Raw genomic sequence first — 21,206 nt, 5'->3', positions numbered from 1 at the left:
AAGAAGGATGCGTACGTACACTGGGCAGGGATTTTCATGTTTGCTTTTAAAAATATCCGACTTCAGCTCTGGTCATGATCTTGCAGTCCGTGAGTTTAAGCCCCATGTCAGGCTCTATGCTGACAGCTCAGAGCCTGGAGCCTGCTTCAGATTCTGTGTCTCCCTCTCTCTCTGCCCCTCTCCTCCTTATGCTCTGTCTCTCTCAAAAATAAACATTAAAAAAAAATTTTTAATAAAATTTTTAAAAAATAAGGCTTATGGAACAAAAGAAACATCATATCCTAAATGATGGCCTTTCTCAATCCAGATTGAATTTTATAAATGACCAAGTTTCCAGAACACATTCATAGGGTCAACAATGCGTTTTATTATACATTTTAGATTTATACATTTCATATATGCTTTTAAAGCTTCAATTAACAGATAATACAAAATAAAAAATATGTATGCAGCAGTGGTTCTCAGGCACAGAATTTAGGAGGAGACTGGAGCAAGTTTTTCCCCTTAACATATAGTGAATATTATGAACCAAAATACTAAAATGTTTCCATCTGACCTAGCTGCCTTTTTGACTGAATTTTATTACAGTGAACAGCTTTAATAGTTATGATATTGCTAACTGGAAACAGTAAGACTCAAATTTATAACCTGTATTTTCTTGAAATCTGCAAGACCTAAATAATTACTTTTCTCCTAATAGCGCTCCGGGATCATCCAATGAAAACAATATTGTCCATAAAATATCTGGAGCCTCAGCCTAAGAACCACTGCCCATGGTTATTCAATGTCTTCAGGCCTCACAGGATGAGGTAATGGTATGATGGATTTCTTCTCAGTGTCTCTGGAAAGTGCTTTCCTCATATCTGTTAGGAAGCAAAACTTAATGTAAATACCCAAATATCAAAATATATGAAATCTGAAGGGTATACATATGTAAAGTTCCCATAAAAGGTTTGTCCCCTAGACCCTGAGAGAAATGTATTTAAATGAGACTCTTAGTCACAAGTACTCAGCTCTTCAAACGAATGTTCTTTTGTGAGAATCTCAGTAAAATTAACATCCCTGTAACATAATAAAACAATTGATAGTAATTAATCATTGGTTAGTCAATGTAAGCTAACCAGTGATAGGTTCATAAAGGAGTTAAGGGAGATTTAAATATTAGATAATGCTCAAATTTAAAATATTAAGTCCAACAAATATTCTTTTAAATTTACTAAAATAACTTTCAGTCTGTAGAATGAATGTAAATGTTCTGGTGGCTTCTTGGGGATACTGCCACGGAAGGGAGCTCACCATAAGCGTCCTCGTCAGGCTCCCCATTGCTGGCTGAATAGTACTCTATGACTGTCCTGTATACGCTGTAGCCCAGCTGCTTGTACATGTTGACTGCAACCTGGTTAGATACTCTTACAAAGAGATCAACAAAAAATCCACCCTTTCTTTAATTAAAAAAAAAAAAAAAAAAAAAAAAAAATATTATATAATGAAAAAAAAAAAAAAAAAAAAAGGAAAATGTTAGAATGTGAGAAATCCTAGAAAATACTTATTTTTAAAAACAACACTTGTTTTTAGTTTGCTTTGACTACCATTCATAGAATGGTAGTAATAGAACCTTGCAGCTGATTACCTCATACCAATTTTTACTTCTGAGGATTTATGACTATCTCGCAGTACAAAGAGATGAGTTTCTTTTGCATACTAACATTTTAAAACCTAGATTTTCTTAAAAGACAAACTTTAAAAGCATTTTTAAGCCACAATTCTGTCTTAAATTACTGTGTATTTTATATCATAGTAACTGACATGCTCATTTTATCAACTAGCGATACAATACTTTCACCCATACGTGCAAATTAAAGATATTGAACAAGCACCCATGTGGCCATGGCCCAAGTGTAAATACGGGACACTGGTTGCCTGACACTGGCAGCCATGAAGCCCTCAGTTTTCTCTGTCAGTGACAGCCACCTCCTTTACCCAGAGGTCCTGACTCTTGTGCTCATTAGCTCCTTGGTTTTTGCTGTAGATTCACCACCTACTATAGCTTTTCCTATTTTGAACTTTTATCCTTTGGTGATTTGCCTCTCAGTAAGTAGGAGTCAGCCTTGGTGTAGCTGGGATCTTACTTATCTTCCCTTTGTTTAGCATTCCACTGCATGGATGGATATATACTACAGGTTGCCCATTCCCCACAGATAATCCGGTTTTTACTATTACAAACTATGCTGCTGTATTTTTATTGTATGTCTCATGGTACAGTACAGTCTACAACTAGGGGTGTGGTCACTGGCTCATGGGGGCATCTTCAGTTGCTTTAGTTAATGCCCATTTCCCAATCAGCTTATACTCCCAGAGGAGGGGAAGACTCCATTCCCACAGTACCAAGGCTTGGTTTATCAGACACTTTTATTTTTGAAAATCTCTTAAGTATCACGGGGCAATTTTAATTGGCATTTCTCGTTACTAATAAGGCTAACTGTATTTTTGTAGGCCATTTAGATTTCTCATTTCGTACTGTCCTTACTGGTCTTTCACACATTTTTTCTCTCTCCCCCCCCAGCTGTAGTTCTCCATGTATTCTGAATAGTTGACATTGTATAAATGCTGCAAAATTTTTCCCAATTTGTGGCCTGACTTGTTATTATATATCTTTTGATGAACAAAGTTCTTTCACTTCAATGAAGTTGCAATATGAACCTCCTTTACAGTTAGCCTTTTTATGGTTTAAGTTCTTTTTACCCTGAGGTCATAGATGAACTCTCTATTATCTTAAAATGGGTAATAGTTTGCTTTTCAAATCTAGGTTTTCAAAAAATCTGGAATTGTGTATTGTAAGGTAGTAGTAATCTGGGAAAATTTTTTCCCATGTGGCTAATTGTGCCACCATCTTTACTGAAGTGTATCCCTTCGTTGCTGATCTTTAGTTGCCTCCTCTGAGGTATGTCAATCCATACATTCCTGCATCTGTCTGCCAGTTCTTTACACTAGTCTAAACTAGTACTCCAGCACTAACACACAGCTTACTCATTTCAGCTTGATACCTGGAGGGGCAAACCCGCCCATTTTGTTGCTCAAGCAATCTTGACTCCTTCCATTCCCCTGGTAAGTGTCAGAATCAACAAGTCCCACAAAAAGGACTTGAGATTTTGATTGCCGTTACATTGGCTCTGTGGATCAATACCAGTTTAGCCTTCCATGTTACTACAGGTGGTTATCTCTCCACTTAGGTCATCTTTACGGTCTCTTGGTAACGTGTTAGAAAGTTCAGAGACCTCTAACAGAGCTTTTGTTAGATTCTTCCAAAGGGCTTAATGTATTGATGCCATTATAACTGGCATCTTTTCCTAAATTTTACTGTTTTTATAGAAATGAAATTGAATTGTATACTGACTATCCAACAACTTTAACTTTTATTCTAAACATTTATTTGTAGCTTCTTGTGGTTTTTGTTTGTACAATCTTAGATGTATAAAAATAAGAGTTTTGGTTTTTCTCAGTTCTCATATATTTTTCTTGCTTTTACTGTGTTGACTAGGATTTCCAGTAAATTACCAAAAAGGGAGTAACTATAGGCATCCTTCCTTGTCCCAAATTTCAAAGAGAAAGCATTCAATGCATCATTAATAATATTTACTACAGGTTTTTGGTAGATACTCTTTTTTTAGGTTATGAAAGTTCTCCCCTTCTATACTAACAGTTTTTAATCAATTGGATTTTATCAAAGCATTTTCTGCATTTACTGAAATAACAAATGTTCTTAATTAATATGGTCCAACAGATCTACAGATTTTCACATGTTAAAAACAACCTTCCCCTGATAAATCATCCTTTTTAATGAATTGCTGAATCCATTTTGCTAAGATTTTTCTGGGATTTTTGCATCTATAATGAGTGATTTTTTTTCAAATTTTCCTTCCTCATATTTGTCAGGTTTTATTATCATGGTTATTCTAGTCTTAAAAAAAAACAAACACTGAAGAATGTTCCTTCTTTGTGTAAAACTGAACTTATTTCTTAAATAGTTGGTAAAATTTACCAGAGAAGCCTAACATTCTGCAAAGATTTTTAGGTACTGATTGTAATCTGTTAAGGAAGGGGGTCTGCTTGCAACCTATTTTGGTAGACTTCTCAAACTAAGAACAGTTTTTAAAATTTTCAGAGTGTTTGATACATACACATACACACACATGAGATATTAGCTGGCCTGTAAAGTCTAGGTATCTATCTGGCTCAGAAAAAGTGCTGACACTTGCTCTATACCCTTAATTTCTAATCATTCTAGCAGAAAGCATGTTTCAAATTTCTCATTATAGTAATGATTTGCTTTATATTCTTTCTCCTTGTATTTTTATCAATTTTCTCATTTTTACCTTGTCACCGTGTACATAAAATTAGTAATTATTACATCTTCCTGATACATGAAATCTTTTACCTGTTATCCAGTGACCCTTTTTTTCTCCGTTAATTATTGAACTATGTGACTATTGTTAATTTAAGTACACCAACTGTCTTTTGGTTAGAATTTTACATGACAATTTAAAAAATTTCTTTCAATCTTCCTGTATATTTAATTTTTACACATATTTCCTGTAAATAGAATATAGTTCTGACAGTCTTTGTCTTTTCAATTTTATATGGTTTTACTGTTGTAAGACGACTTTAACATGAAGTTTTCCCTTAATAAATTTTAAATGTACTATAGGTAAATGTACAACAGATTACAGAGTTTATTCATCCTCTTTAGCTACAACTTTATGCTTACTGATTTTGCCCCTGCCCCCCCAGTCTCTGGCTACCACCATTCCACTCTGATTCTCTGAATTTACCTGTATTAAATATCTCAAATAGGTGGAATCACACAGTACTTGTCTTTCTGTGACTGGCTTTACTTAGCATGTCTTCCTTTGTCTTTTAACTAGAGTAATTAGTCCATTTAGTGTTGTATTTACTGATTATATCTGGATTCATAGCTACCATCTTATTTCATGCTTTTTGTTTTACCACTTTAAGACTGATTTTTCTCATTCCACTTTTTCTGTTTGGAAATTATAGTTTCTGTTTTAATGTATATATTTAAAAATACATGTGTGTATGTAGCTAGGTACACACACATACACGCACAAATCTGAACTATTCCAAAGTAATGAAGATTTAGAACCTAGAAAAGAAGGGAGCTTGGTGGTTTTCTACTCTGAGAGAGATTCTATCCCATAAATACATTAATCATATGCATAGAGTGGATAGCTAATTAGAACCCATTTCTTAACTCCTTGTCCACCATACAATAATGCCAAATACTTTAACGCCATTAACAAATGTGTGTAAACTAAAAATTTTCTCTTCTTCCTTGTTCAGTCCAGGGAGAATTCTTTAAATTCTTAAGGACTACAATTGACTTCTTTTTCAGCTAATGCTATCTCTTCCCTGAATGATCTCAAGTTCCTCTTGTCCCCAACTTGGCCCAGAGCATTTTCAGGCCATGGTTATTCCTTTAAAACTTCCCTTTATTAAGTCCATTAAGTGGAAAGCCTCAAGAGCCTTTCTCAGCAAATGTTCCCTTCCCTATATTTCCCTATATATTTCTAGGCATTAAGAGAAAAAAATAAATGGCAGCTTGACAACTGATTAAACTCGTATATACATCTTTTACCTCTTTTTGACAATGGGAGCTGGTAGGAGTCTTTTAATTACATTAGTTTTATCTCGTATAATGAAGGTGTTTCACATACACAACAGGTCTTTTTTTTTTTAAAAAAGCCCTAATGCTGGCAGTCCCCAAACTGTGCTCTAAGGTGGCCCGAACTCTTAGAGGTGCTGTAGGATATTTCAGATGTTTGGGGAAAACACAGACAAATCTTTTATGTTAGACACTGGCAAACTAAACTACTAGTTTGATATAACTCACAAATGCAGCATTACATGGTGTTACATTCCTTTTGGTGACAAAGTATCTTTATGAAGCCAGGTTTTAGCAGTTCCTATGATTAAAAGAACCCAATACAACCAGAAAATCAGTATGAAAGAAGAATGCAGGTGGTTGTGTCAAATCGGTTTCCAAGGTATGAGAAGTCCTTCAATGCTCAAAAGGCTATAGATAACCAGTTATTTAACAATGAAATAAAAATATTTTTTCTTTCAATTTGTTTATTTTTTTCCAAATAGCTACTAGGTTATCAGGCTATAAATACTTACTAAGCAGTTAGGACATAACTTAAAATTAAACTAGAGGATTTTTTTGGTCTTAGGGGCACTGTGGAAAAAAATAACTGAGACGCCAAGGATGATGTTAACCGAATTCAGGAACATCTGCCACATTCTGCCACTAAAAGAAATCTTGAGAGCTAGTCTTTGCACCAATTGCCAAGCATATAAGCCTATGGTAGGTCACTCACTTTGCCTGAATCTTCCTCAGTGGCAAAATAGGGACTGTACTACTACTATGAATATTTGACTACTGAAGACTGAAAATGAAAATCCTGTAAACTGTAAAGTACAATATTCAGCCTGAATGGAAAAAATCTTATAAATGTTCACTATGAGAAAAATAGTCAAATTATTAATTAAAAAGCAAGATCTCACCGTTCTGAAATCTCCTCTAATAACTCCATAAGTTTTGCAGCCAAACCAAGGCGTCGAAATTCTGGGGCAACAGAGAGAGCTGTGACATGTCCGTGCCATTCTTCCCTAGCTACAGAGCCTTCTGCTTTACCCATAACTGCCAACAAAAGATTGCATTCAGTAATTAAACACATGGATTTACACAAAAATACAGAATGACTGTTGGTACATTATTATTATAAAGGAAACTAATGACAAATTTTAGTTTTTAAGTAACATTGAAAGTCATCTAGCTAATGGTTATTGGTGCTTTTATCTAAATCTCACTTATAATGCTGAATCTAGTTGTAGAATGAGAATTAGAAAAAGGTTTTTTTTCTTTAAAAAGAGTAACACTAAAAACACAACTAACTGAACATACATTTTAAAAATATCTGCATTTCAGAATCAGAACATATATTTTTAAAATATCTACATTTTACGTAGGTGGGTAGGTTATGTACACACCAATAGATAATGCACAGCTCAAATTTTCACTAGTAACCCTACTAATTCAATGAAGATGCTACCATCCCTATATTATGTACCAAACAAACCATGTAGAAATGTAACATAAACATAGATCTAAAAAGCCTGAGACCATGTCTGTCTGGTTCAGTGCTGTATCCCCCTGGGGCCTACCTAGCACAATGCTTCAAACATAGAAGGCATCACCAAGCTGTCAAATGGTTGAAAAATAGAATTCTAGGCATCATGATTATACTTGCAATTCTGCAATCAATCTAAATCAGTTGAACCCTATACTAAAATCTCAACTGCCTATCCAAAAATGTTCTAGTGGTTGGTATTATACTTACTGTAACCCATTAACTCTCCACCAGGTGCCTCTGCAACAATGAAATACTCTGGCCAGTGGGCGAGGTACTGTAAATAAAAAGGAATCCCATACTAGAGTCTTGTTAAGGAGTGTGGAAAGTAATTGACAGTAAGAAGTATTCTTAATAAAAGGAGTGTTATGAAGAAAGTTTCCTTTAAAAAATATATTACTTTATCCCCAGTCCTATATATGTATAATTTTGATAACCATAACCATGTCAGTACATTAAATATTTAGGTTAGCACTAATAATTTATAACAAAATTGACTGAATATATAACTTCAAATGTGAATGGAGACAACACCATGTAATACGAAGCAGAGAACCTGGACTCCCAAGTTCTTCTGTGTCCATACAGATCACACTGTACACAGTGTGCTAGTGACAGTATAAATCTCTGCACAGCACTTACCATCACCTGGTATTTGTTACTATCTCTCTCCCTTTTGAATATGAATGTCACATTCACTCCATCCCTGGTGCTTGGCACAAAGTAGATACTCAATACATTTACTTTTCCATAATTGCACTAGAAAATTAGGGATTAGTTCCTATTTTAGCTTCAGCTGTGTGACTGTGAAAATAACTTTAAAAGTTAATCACTTCTAGAGTCAACTTAACAGTTACCCTGTTGTGTTTCCCCTCCATTGACTCAAATTCTCATTTTCTGGTACTACAAATAAAAGCTGACCTAAGAGTGAATGCCTGAATAATTTGCTCATTATGTAACTCTTCAACCCTGGCGTCCTTACTAATATGTGCTCATTCTTATATTTCTTCTTAGTGTAAGCTTGCTGATGCAATTCTGAGGGGCCACCACCAATCACATTTTTAAGTTCCCATAAAACCTGTTCAGCAATATATTCTTCAAACTTCTCTGAAGGACAGCTGTTATTTTCAGCACTCTTCAAACATAACCCTTAACACAGCAGGCCAGCCAGTCTTCTCACCATGCAGCCACTGACTCACACCATAACTGCCTCTCCTAGGGGAGGAGCCCAGATGCTGTTCATCAATCATGAAGACCTGGCAGATTATTTTCAAACATGGCCTCACCTGGATAATGGGACTTTTACTGTAAGTTTTAAGTGTAACTAGACACATACCATGCAAGTTGATTAGCATCCTAATACTTTACCTTACTATACAGTGGAAGTTTTTCGGCCATTCAAAACAAAATTTTTTTTAAACACGGAGAGGGTCTTTATTTTTTTAAACTTATTTATTTGAGAGAAAGTGCATGCAGGGGAGGAGCAGAGAAAGTGGGAAAGAGAGAATCCCAAGCAGGCTCCGAACTGCACGGAGCATGATTCAGGGCTCAATCTCATGAACACTGAAATCATGACCTAAGCCGAAATCCAGAGTTGGACACTTACCTGACTGAGCCACCCAGGCACCTCTGGAGGGGTCTTTAAAAGGTCATAATTTTTGAAATACAAATGAAATTCTTGATATTTTTGCTTCTTCACTCAACTTTGTTTCTGATATGTAGCTTTGTTGTTGCCTATACCTATAGTTAATTGTTAATAGCTGTATAGTGCTGTATAGTGTATAAGTGCTGTATAGCACTCCACTGTGTGAACACTTTAAATATCCTATCTCTTGAAAGAGACATCTGGGTTACTTTCAGTTTCTCAAAAAATCTTTTTAAATTCCTTCATGAATATAGTATAATTCATTTAACCATTTCCTTATTGTTATGTATGAATGTTATTGCAAATTTTTAATATTATAATTCTGTAACACATAACTCAGGGGTTAACAAACATTTTCTATAAAGGGAGAGATAGTTAAATATTCAAGGCCGTGTGGACCATATGCTCTCTGTTGCATCTACTCAAACTGGACAGTCTCGACAAAGCTACAGACAGGTTGTAAATTATTTGGCATGGCTGTGTCCAATAAAATTTTATTTACAAAAATAAAAATAGGCAGTGGACCACATCTGGCCTATGCACCTAGTTTGTCAATTCCTGACATAATTGACTCTACTATTATTTTCAGCTTCCGGGAAATGGAATTACTGTGTATTAATTACACTGCCAAAGCACCTTCCAGAAAGACTGCAGCAAACAGTTTATACTGTCACTAGCAGTTTATGAAAATGTTGCTCTTACCCTCATCAGCACTGAGTTTTATCATTTCTTTAAATCCTTGATAATTTGATAGATGAAACATGGCATTAGAGGCACCTGGGTGGCTCAGATGGTTGAGCGTCCGACTTAAGCTCAGGTCATGATGTCACAGTTGGTGAGTTCCAGCCCCACGTGAGGCTTGCTGCTGTCAGCGCAAAGCCCACTCTTCAGATCCTCTGTCCCATCCCCCTCTCTGTGCCCCTTACCTGCTCACGCATGCTCTCTCTCTCTCTCTCTCTCTCTCAGAAATGAATAAACGTTACACAGAGGACTGAGATTTAAACAACAAAATAAAACATGGCATCTCATTTTGGTTTTAATTTCCATGTCTTTTGACTGAACTGTGAGCCTGAACTGTGCCCTCTTTTGTTAAATTATCAGTCAATATTACCCTCCTACCCTGCAATGGATATGGAGCATAAGCTAGAAATCCAACTTTGTTTTAAGCCACTGAGAATGTGGGGTTGTCTGCTAATGAGACATAACCCAGAGCACCCCAACTTCACACATCTTTGCCCATTCTTCTATTGGGGAACATGTTAGATATTGCTAATTATTACCCCGGATCTTCTCTTTGTTTTAGTAACAAGCCCTAGTTTAAAGTTGGGCTCATTCCCAGACTGTTACAGCTAGTAAGTGTGGCATGAAGCAAGTTCTAGTCAATGGGATACAGAAAGTCCTGTGTGGTACTTCCCAAAGGTACTCCTGAAAGGGAAGGTGTCTCTCACCTTCCCCTCTGTTGATCCTCCTGCCAGGAACATGGATGTGATGCCATTTGCTCTGGCAGCTGAGACAGGAATGCCAAGGCCACCCTGGGAGTGGTACAGTGGTTAAAATGCACAGCTGGGTCACTGGTGACTTCATGAAACCACCACAGACCACTCATCACCTCCAGACTTCATTCACATCAGAGAGTAATAACCCATCTTGCTGAAGTCACTGCTTTCTGTTGCATGGAGCCATTCTTCCTACCCAGGGGCAAGGTAGGCAGTGTTGCTGCACTGCTGAAGATTTAGGAGGTCATTATACTAGCATCTTTTCAGGCAGATTTAAGACAACTCTTGTTCCCAGTTTGTTTTTTTTAAGTGCTTTCACTATTGCTTATGTTTCCAGGATTACAAGTTTTAAAGTTTTTCTATACTCAAGCCTATTTTTTCCTTTGTTCCTCCATGTTCCTTACTCCTAGTAAGCCTTCATTTAACTTTTTTTTAAAAAGGATACAGTTTCTGTAAGTGGATCCAAGTTACTAAAAGAAACAAAAGAAATGTCAATAGTAAGCAGTGTTGACAAAACCAGTTTAAATAAGACACTGAAACTGAAAACATGCACAAGGAACACAAAACATGCCAAATCCACAACTTTAAAACCAAATTTAGGGGTAAGGAGGATGGTGTAAGCTACCTAATGGCCAAACTGAGCCATCACAGCCACTATAAAGATACCTATACGTTTTCATTTAACTGTTTCTTCCTTTACAAATTACTTTCTATTTAATACATCTGATCAAAACCTTCCATTTTCTAAATGACAATAAATCATTAATGGAACTGGAGCCCAACCAGACATGTAAATCACAAACAGAAGGTAAAACCAGCTCCTGCAGCATCTGGCAGGGGTCCCTCCAGCCAGTCTCTAGGCCTTCCCTGACAACTCCTTTCTCCTTTATTCCATCTACTCAGTGTGGGCCTCTCACCACTAGGTGTTTGCTCCCCTCTCTTCTACATTCTCACCTCCTCTTCCCATCACCCCATCCCTAAACTTTTGGAGGGAGACTCCTGGATCTGACTCTGGTGCGCTCAGCACTTGTTTCTCTAGTGTATCAGATCACAACAGTCCCAAATCAGCAGTTCTTACAATGTACCTATGGTCTGTCTACAAAGAGCTCTGCCCCTCACTTTCCTATTCAGTTAATGGAACCACTATTTTGCCAGACTCAAAACCAGCCACCTGAAAATCTACCTCTTGTATACCCAGTCAGATTCTTTCTTGGGACCCTTACCAATGCACTTCTCTAGGCCAGCAGTTCTCAAGCTTTTCGGTTTCAGAACCAATTTACACTCAAAAACTAATAAGGACCCCCAAAGAACTTCTGTTTATGTGGATTATATCTATTGATATTTAAATTTTTAATATTCATTTTAAAATAATAAATCAATTACATGTTAATAAAACTTTTTTTTTTTTTTTTTAACTGAAAAGTCATCCTACTTTCAAGAACAAAATTTAGGGGCACCTGGGTGGCTCAGTCGGTTAAGCATCCGACTTCGGCTCAGGTTATGATCTTGGGGTTCGTGAATTTGAGCCCCAGGTGTGCTGTGCCCACTCTGTGCTGACAGCTGGGAGCATGGAGCAAGCCTGCTACTGGACTGTGTGTCTCCCTCTGTCTCCACCCCTCCCCCGCTCATGCTGTGTCTCTCAAAAATAAACACTTAAAAAAAATTTTTTTTTAAGTACAAAATTTAGCGACAAGAGTGGCATGGTTTTAACAATTTTACAGATCTTCTTAATGTCTAGCTTAAGAGAAGGCAGATGGATTCTCATCTGTGTCTGTATTGCTTGGTACTGCAAGTCACACAACTGGAAACTCCACTGTGCACTTGTGAGACAATGAAAAAGGCAAAAAACCCATCTTAGTGTTATCCCGAAAATCACTTTGACCCTGCAGAAGCTTGAAAAGCCCCAGCCACAGCTGATCACTGCTCCACACAGTGTGGGAATACACTCTCCCAAACCTCTCAACGACTACTTTATAAGCCTGTCATCTTGCCTCAACTCTCCAAGGCCACCCCTTTCCAATCTCGGCTGCTTCCTGTTTCACACAGAGAATACACAACAGCAGGCACAAAGCTTCACCAAGATCCCACCACCAAACCCACCCACCTGTACCTCAAGCGTCTGTGCCCCTCTCTACTCGCTCTCCTGTGCCCATGCCTGGACTGCTGGTGAGCAGATCCACCCCCTCAGTGCCCAGGTTCCTGCTCCCACAGTTCTCCTCTCCTGGGATAATCGTACACACACACTGCACATTTAGCCGTCAGCAGCTCTTTACATGGCTCCTCACTCCCTCCACTTGAAATGCTCTCCTTGCTCAGCTTCTCAGACCCAGTCCTGGCTTTTTCTCCCAACTCACCGGGCCACCAGGTCTCCTTCAACACTTGACACCTAAGGCACCGTCCTGGAGCCTCTTTTTTCCTATCCACAGTCATTCCACCACTGATGTCACCTCTCCTCTCAGTTTTTGTTTTCTGTTTTAACATTTATTTATTTAAGTCATCCCTACACTCAGCGTGGGGCTTGAACTCACAACCCCGACATCAAGAGTCACACGCTCTTCTGACTGGGCCAGTCAGGGGCCCCTAATCTCCTGGTTTTAATACCATCGACATAATGTTGCCTCCCTCCACCCAAATTTCTATGTTTAGCCCAAACTTCCCCACCTGGGTATCTCAATGCACTTCGCAGAGGAGCCCAACTCCTAGGAGAGCCTCTCCAAGATCTAGCCCTGTGACTCTGACCTCATCTCCTCATGCTCCCACTCTCACTCTGTTCCAGCCACCCTGGCTGCCTCCTCCAGTCAGAAACAGGTACCTATGCACTTACCAATCCCTCTGCCTGGAAGTTCTCCTGCCCCCAATATCCACCGGACTCACTCCCTCATCTCCCTAGGTCTTTCTGCAGTGACATCTACCCTAAACACTTCCCTAAAGCTGAATCCCCACTCACTCCCTATTTCCCTTCCCTGTTTTCATGTTTTTCTTTGGACTGAATAATAAGTTCTACAGTCATACTTCCTTTCTCCCCCCCCCCCACTCCAAAATGTAAATTCCATAAAGGTAACATTTTTTTGCTTTGTTCATTGCTGTGTCTCTAGCACTGATGCACAGTAGGCATGAAGATATCTATCCAAAAATGAGTAAAACACCTGTTGAGTTAACCGCAGTGCTTCTACATCCATGGCATCTTCACTTCCTACTGCAGCACCCTCATCCAGTGATTCTCAGTGTTCTCTGTGAAAGTGCCCTAATCAAAGTGTGCAGTTGGAGGACATGGGAAGAGGAGTTCCCAATGGCATATTCTGAAGGGGCCTTAACAAACTAGACAGTTCTTTGACATCTAAAGTTTTATTGTAAGTGTTCGTGCTTATTTTCTTTCTTCTGTATTCATTTTCATATAAAATTAGGGCTAAGCCTCCCCAGATCTACAGTTAAAACAAGGTTTTGCCCTGTACACTCTTGAAGCTTCAAGGCGCCTTGCCCCCCCCCCCCCCAACGGCACCTCCCAGACCCAAACCTCTGCCAAGTCATCATCTCTAGGCCCTTGCCAGGACATCCTAAGTGGCTCACCTGCCTGGTATACCTCCTCTAATCGCCTCACATTCCACACAGCTCTGTGGTGAAGAGCTAGGGCTCCAGAGCACTGGCCCTTAAACAGCCGACGATTTGCATTTTCCAAGGGTTCCCTGGTGGTCGGGGACCACTCTGAAAGAACCACTGTTCTACAGCCGATCTCCTGGATTAGATTCCCTGCTTCACCCACTCCCACCACAGGGCTCTATCACCTGGGGCAACTGACTTGAACTCTCAGTACCTTAGTTGACTCATACAAAAAAATGGGGATACTGAGAGCACCTTCTTCAGAGAACTGTGAGGATTACATGGGTTATTACAAGTGCCAGCACCCATCAGGCACAGCGGGAGCTCAACACAACTCACCCGAGTTACACTGCTTTGTGGGAGAGGCTCATTAGAAAATTCTTCCCAACTAACAAACAAGTCTGAACCCTCCAGCGACAGAGCAAAAGTCCAGTTTCACCAGTTCCTCTGGCCGCTCAGAGAAACCCCCTACCACAGTCACACTTGTCTCTCAGTTGTCTGGCCACACTCTAGGTTTTCTCACCTTCACACCTGCTTCCTTCTCCAGAACTTCCTCATCACTGCCAACATTTTATCCATCCTTCAAGGCTCACTCCCTCTTTGAAAGGTTTCTAGCCAACTCCTCTCAACTTCTTGCCATTCTCTTGACACTTGAATCTGACCCACCCAGCTGTCTTGAAAGTGGATCTGGGATTGGTTGGTAGGTAGGTAGGTAGGTAGGTGGGTGGATGGACAGATAGATGTATGAGAAAGTCAACATTAACAAAACGCTTAACTGTAGAATCCAGCAGATGTGTCTTTAGATGTTCAGGGTAAAATTCTGTCGACGTTTTAAATGTTCAGAAACTTCCACAATAAAATCTTTTCTTAAAAAAAAAAAAAAATGTGCCTGCAAGTCACAGGTCCTGCCTTAACACGGACTAAAAGAAAGTACACACAGAGGGTCTCCACCAGCATGTGCCCTATGCCCCGACTCCTCACAACACAAAGTTTTCCAGGCTGGATGCGCCGCTTTGGTAACAAAACGCACAAAAACCAACCCGGACCGAGAAAGGAACGGCGGCGGTCGATGCCACCATCACAAGGTTTCACTCGGGTACTGATTAACCATCACCAGGTGGGCTGCACAACGTCCGTATTCCCAAAAAAACACTTAGCTGTTGACCTCGCAACGACCTCCGCGGCGGGCGCCTCGGTGCTGTCCGCTGCACAGAAGACGAAGCCGAGTCAGCTGGCCGGATGTTGGCTGCAGGCGGCAGAACCAGAGCTGGGCTCGGTCCGCTCCCCCACCTCCTACCACTCGCGCGGGCGCGTCGGGACAGCCATCGCGACAGGAAGCCCGCGCACTGCCCCGGCCCCAACGAGCACGCAAGGATGCAGGATGAAGTCTCAGCACCTCAGCCAAGGTCAGCGGGGAGCTCCGCACGTCCGTCCCCGCCCCGGCTCTGACCCCGCGGCCCCTAGGGAGGCGCCAATGGCGGCCGGCGGGGGTGGCTCCCGCGGGCGCGGGCCCTGGCCCGGGAGAGGGGATGCAGCCACCAGCGTCAGCCCCGGGGGCCTCACTCACATGTTGTTGAAGCGGAACAGGTCATCGCACGTGAAAGCCCGGAGCGTGGTCATCGCGCCGCCGCCGCCGCCGAGGCCGGCTTGCCGCGAGCCCCGCCCGCCCTGCCGGTAGTCGCTTTGCGCGGGTCACCGTGGGGCGGGGCAGGGAATTGCTTCCGGGCCACGAGTTGCTTGGCAACCAAGGTGGCAACACCGCTCTCTCTGGCGGCCGGCGTCTGGAATTGCAGTGTCATTCTTGTAAAGTCGCCGGGTTCTCACCTTTTGGAACCTCAAAACTACTCTGCGGGAGTGAGTGAAAGAAATAGGTAGTGTGATCTCCTAGGAAGGAAACGAAAAGCTGACCGGGGCTAGGAAGCCACCACTGAAAAGCGGGGTTCAGGACCACTTGGGTGCCCGGTAATAAATGAGAATGGAAGTGGAGCCAAATGGGAGAATTCATGCATGATTCAGCGCTGCCTGTCCCAGTGATGTGTAATCTCAAATCTTCTACTACCACGTTTAGGAACATAAAGAGAAAGGTGAAATGAGTTGTAATAGTAGATGTTATTTTACCCAGCATATAAAAAATATTGTCATTTTACATGTAATTAATAAAAAAAATTATTAATGAAATGTTTTACTTTTTTGTTGTTGTTGGACTAAGTCTTTGAAATCTGGTGTGTATTTTACATTTGCAGTATATTTCAATCTGGGAGCTGAACTGAAATCGGAAATACTTGTTCTGTGTTTAGATTTCATCAAATGTATACATAAAATGTATGGTTAAAAAGCAGATTCTCATACTCAAACTGTGCCAATCATACTAAGTTTTCAAATAACCTAAAGGAATAATCAGTTTTCAAATTTAAATTTACATTAAAGTTAAACGAAGTTAAACATTTCATTCTTCAGTAGCATAAGCTACATTTCTAGCACTCAGTAGCCTCATAGGTAGTGGCTGCCACCATATTGGATAGTACAGGTCCAAAGGCTAAGAAATGTCCTGCCTACTTATGGAGGTTCTCACCCCTCTCTCCTTTGTTAAGCAATTACTGAGTTGGTCTTGAGGGACGTATTGCAGAGGTCAAACTAACCCATACCACTCCTCAATAAGTCTGAATTCCTAGGTCTTCACATCTAACTGCCCTGGAGCCCAAGGCTCCACAGGGATGCTCAGCAGCCCATTGCCCAGACTTGTGGGCCAGGCATGGAAGGAGAGCAGATGGCTGAGGAAGTAGGTAAGCCCATAAGAATGATCTCCCAGGGCATGTGGGTGGCTCAGTCCATTGAGTATCAGACTCTTGGTTTCCACTCAGGTCATGATGTCACCATTCTTTAGGCTCCATGCTGACAGCACAGAGCCTGCTTGGGATTCTCTCTCTCCCTCTCTCTCTGCCCTTACCCCATTCACACTCTCTCTCTAAATAAAGAAATAAACTTCAAAAAAAAAAAAAAGAAAAGAAAAGAAAAAGAAGGGTTTCTTTCCCTAGGTCCAAGCTTATCTCCAGGCATTGTTTCCAAAAACCTCAACAATACAGGTGAGTGTAAACACACATGTAATAGTTCCTGGAGCATGCAAACTCATATCCACAGGTTCTATAAATGTACTAGGAGGGCAGAATATGAGCTCATGATCTCAGCTACTGCCTGCCAGGCATTTAAACGGGGCCATATTTTAGAGGCAATTTCCTATCAGGAAAACCTAATGCACCATTTTAAATGACTGTTAAAGGATCATTTTTAGGAAAGGTAAAATTTGATTTTCAAATAAATGTAAGATGAGCACATGACAAAGATTTTAATTCACTAATTAATGAAAAAAACAGTAAGTTGTTACAACCACTTCAAAGGAGAATTTAAAGTGCACAAGGCAATCAGGAAGATGTAAAACTGGTTGATACCCACAGAGTGGTAGTATACTGCATCTTCTGGACACACATAGTGCACTTCTGTTTCTGTGGACTAGAGTCATTGTCTTTACTATCAGTTTTCTGCAGCTTACAGAGTTAACCTTGGAAGGGTGTACCAAACACCTAGTCATCTTGTGTGTGTGTGTGTGTGTGTGTGTGTGTGTGATTTAACACTGCATTGAAACTAAAGAAATGACAGAGTACTGTAGAAATATGGGTACTTAAAGGTTTCCTTTAAAGCTTAAGACTTTGTAAACATCGTTACTTCATTGTTTTCTGGTGTTTAATTTCTGGGGGAAAAGAGTAGGCCAGCATGATTTTTGTTTTCCCTTTTGTGGGTGACTTAGTTTATGTTGGAGTGTCATTAGTCATAACACTTCCAGAAATAAAACATTCTTTTTTTTAAATATTTTTATTTATTCTTGAGACAGAGAACAGAGCATGAGCAGGAGAGGGGCAGAGAGAGAGGGAGAAACAGAATTTGAAGCAGGCTCCAGGCTCTGATCTGTCAGCACAGAGCCCAACATGGGGCTTGAACTCACGGACTGTGAGATCATGACCTGAGCTGAAGTCAGACACTTAACCAACTGAGCCACCCAGGTGCCCCCAGAAATAAAACATTCTTAACGGCACATACATTTTAAACCTAGTGAATCTCTGTAGCGCATGTCCTAATGCATTTCAGCAGTTTAAATGATGAAATTTACAACAAACACCAAAAAAATCAAAGCTGGATCACTCCCACATAGCCAGTGGGAATGTAAAATGGTGCAGCCTCTCTGGAAAACAGTTTGGTGATTTCTTTAAAACCTAAATATGCAACTACCATTTAACCTGGCAATTGCACTCCTGGGTATTTATCCCAGAGAGATGAAAACTTATATTCACAAAAAAACCTGTATACAATTGTTGAAGCCAGAGTCAAAATTCTGTGTGCTGTGTGATTCCATTTATGTGACATTCTGGAAAAGGAAGAATTATAGAAACAGAAAACAGATCAGTGGTTGCCAGGGGCTGGGGTTGGGGGAGCAGAAGGGAATTATGGGAGAGTTTCATGGGATTGATCATTACTGAGTGTTTCTGTCAAAATTCATAGAACATACACTAAAGAGAGTGAAAATTTACTGTCTGTAAGTTATATCTTAATAAACATGACTTAAAAAAATAAAATCAATAGTTCTTACATTATTGTCCCCACCATTTCAATAAAAAGCATGAACTACTTTAAACCCTATCAAGTCTTACAGTTTTGGGGGGGCTTCTAGGACATGCTGTTATTGATTTCTGTTTCAATATTATTTTTAACATGCAGGAAAAACACTGTTTCTCCCCACATTAAAGATGACTCATAGACCTTTTTATTTATTATTTTACATTGTGTAATTCCTTTTACTGCTTAGTTAGAAAAAAAAAAAAACTACAAACTTTTACCACATTTTATCACAAAACATTTTCCTGCTCATTGAAACAAAACACCATGTGCTCTTCTGTAAACAGTGCTGACCCAGGTTCACATCCACCATGGCAGAATTCCACATTTAAACAAGCAAACGGCTTGGTGTTTCATCTGTTGTTGTTCCGTTTCTTTTCCTTCAGATCATGTGAAAAGGACAAAAAGCACAGTGCATATGTATATTTTGACAAATCCTAGGCAATGTGCTTGACAATAAAGGAACTTGGGTGGGTGGTTGCCTTCAGATAACAAATTTATTTTTTATAAAATAATAACTGAGCAGGGTAGATGCATTGACTCTGACCATCAGTGTAATTATGTTCGGTTTTGCTAAGCAAGTTTTACGGGTGCGCTCACCGTTCATACTAAGAGGTGACTGCAGGGTTCCATTTAAGCAAGGGACACTGCATACATCTACTCCTTACCAATACCTCACTAAAAGAAGTATTAAAAAAAATTTTTTTTCAAGGTATACATCCATAAGAACAAAGAGAATGAAGGAAGAGACAACAGCCAGCGAGAACTGGCAACAAAATTATTGATGCTAATAAACTAATTTAGCAGATAGAATAAAGCCAAAAGGTCAGTGACTGCAGGAGGAAAGGCCAAGAGGCAAGGCAATTAATTCATGGGGCAGAATCTGGGGAAGCTTGGGGAAATAGACAAGTCAGGTATGAGAAAGGGAGAATATGAGACCCTTACTCCCTGGAGAGGCACAAGAAGTTGTGTGCCTGAGTTCAGAACACAATCATGAAGGGTGAGGGTAAGACATCCTACTGACAGTGAGGATTATTTGAAAGCTGGCATCCTGAATAATGACCTCCTGCAAACCCTTTGCCTGCTTTTCCCTCCAAATGCTGGGAGCTAAATTGACCCCAGTCGGACATTAGGGAATTTTTTTTGTGGGGAAACTGCCTGACCCAGGAGAAAAGTCCCAAAGATATTCACGTTTTCTCAGTCCTCTGACAAAAGGAACAGACTGCCACATAGGTACTCTAGGCCACCAATTCACAAACTCTGCCCCATATACATGATTTCCAACAAGCTTTGTGGTGCTTTATATTTAATTATGAATAGCTAAAAGTCACTGAGCATTTGAAAAGAGCCTCTAACCCAAAAGACAGAGATCAAAACAATCAAACAAAAATAGAACTGGATGAACAGAAAAACACTAAACCAGATCATCTTATAATATCCACAGAGAGGTAAGAAGATACTGCATCCACAGAAAGAAAGAACAAATTGTTATAAAAATTACATCCCGAGACAAAAAAAATTCTGGGAAATTGCAAATATGTTATTATAAATAAAAAATCAATAATTGAAGCAATGCCCCCAAGTGTAAGAAATATAGACAGACAGAAAGTAAGGATCAAAGGTAAAGAAAAAGAGAGAGAGAGAGAGAGAGAGAGAGGCAGCTCAATCTAATAGGTCCAATATCCAAATAATAGGAATTCAAGAAAGTGAAAAAGAAAATGGAGAGGAAGAAATGGTCATTTTAAAAATATAAGAAATGTCTTCAGAATTTAAAAATATGAATTTCCAGAGTGAAAGAGACCATGGAGTCTCTTCCAATTGATTTAAAAAAACCCACAGCAAGGTACATCACTGACAATTCCAAACAGTATGGATAAAGATACAATTCTAAAAGTTTCTAAAAAGATCTGGGAAATGTAAGGAAGGTGTATTAGTTCACTTTCGCTAATTAGCGAACCACTCAAACTTAGTGACTTAAAAATAATTTGTGGGTTGGTTGGGTAATTGTTCAGGTCTGAACTGGATGCATGGCCTTAGACCGCCTCACTCACATGTCTGAGACTTCCTGGAATGGTGATCTCTTGTCCTCCAGAAAACCAGTCTGTATTTGTTCACAAGGGTGATGAGAGGACTCTCAGCAGCAAGACAGGGCTAGCCCAATGCACTTTTCAAACATTTACTTGCCTCGTGTTTTTGACCAAGGTAGGTCATATGGCTGGGCCCTTGGTCAAAGTGGAAAGAGATTATCCAATGTTATAGATAAAGTGAAATACGATTCTTTGGGGGCCATTATGTCAACTATATAAGATACACACAAGGTATATGTTGATAGAAGCAAGGATTAGAAATCAAATGGTATCAGACTTCTCAACGGCATCTCTGAAAGCCAGAAGTCAAATGAAGGAAAATGATTTCTAACCTGCAAAATTCTAAGAGACCATTTCTAACATAGAATTCTCTATCCAGCCAAACTATCAAGCACCAGTAAGGATAGAAAAGTCAGAAGAATATGTAAGGCCTCAAATATTTCACCTTTAATTCTTCCTAATGGTGTGCTTCAAGAAGACAAAGAGGTAAGTGAAAAAACTAAGCAAA

At 39.8% G+C, this 21,206-nt stretch overlaps 2 protein-coding genes across 3 annotated transcripts in view; both read right to left on the bottom strand.

Moving 5' to 3' along the window:
* Nucleotides 1–347: 347 nt before the first annotated feature.
* Nucleotides 348–15,635, bottom strand: NAA20 (N-alpha-acetyltransferase 20, NatB catalytic subunit). 2 transcript variants are annotated; one of them, XM_049650107.1, is made up of 6 exons: nucleotides 15,514–15,635; nucleotides 10,795–10,819; nucleotides 7,419–7,509; nucleotides 6,583–6,718; nucleotides 1,297–1,442; nucleotides 348–863 (listed from the first exon to the last, which is right to left on the bottom strand). In XM_049650107.1, the coding sequence occupies exons 1-6, from the start codon at nucleotides 15,564–15,566 to the stop codon at nucleotides 778–780; spliced, it is 537 nt and encodes a 178-aa protein (XP_049506064.1). In that variant the 5' UTR covers nucleotides 15,567–15,635; the 3' UTR covers nucleotides 348–777. The 2 variants fall into 2 exon arrangements, with proteins under 2 accessions (XP_049506064.1, XP_049506065.1); XM_049650108.1 differs by lacking the exons at nucleotides 10,795–10,819; nucleotides 15,514–15,635 and adding an exon at nucleotides 9,556–9,646 and having other exon boundaries at nucleotides 7,419–7,485.
* A 3,176-nt stretch (nucleotides 15,636–18,811) lies between these two features.
* The window catches only part of RIN2 (Ras and Rab interactor 2), a 236,391-nt gene continuing 233,996 nt past the window's right edge, over nucleotides 18,812–21,206 (bottom strand). The window contains exon 14 of the mRNA XM_049651207.1: nucleotides 18,812–18,991. The gene's annotated coding sequence lies outside the window, so the exon portion shown is untranslated. The remainder of the gene's footprint in view (nucleotides 18,992–21,206) is intronic.

The sequence above is a fragment of the Panthera uncia genome (genome assembly GCF_023721935.1).
Source record: "Panthera uncia isolate 11264 chromosome A3 unlocalized genomic scaffold, Puncia_PCG_1.0 HiC_scaffold_11, whole genome shotgun sequence".
NCBI lineage: Eukaryota > Metazoa > Chordata > Mammalia > Carnivora > Felidae > Panthera > Panthera uncia.
This window is presented reverse-complemented; position numbering and strand designations above follow the sequence as displayed.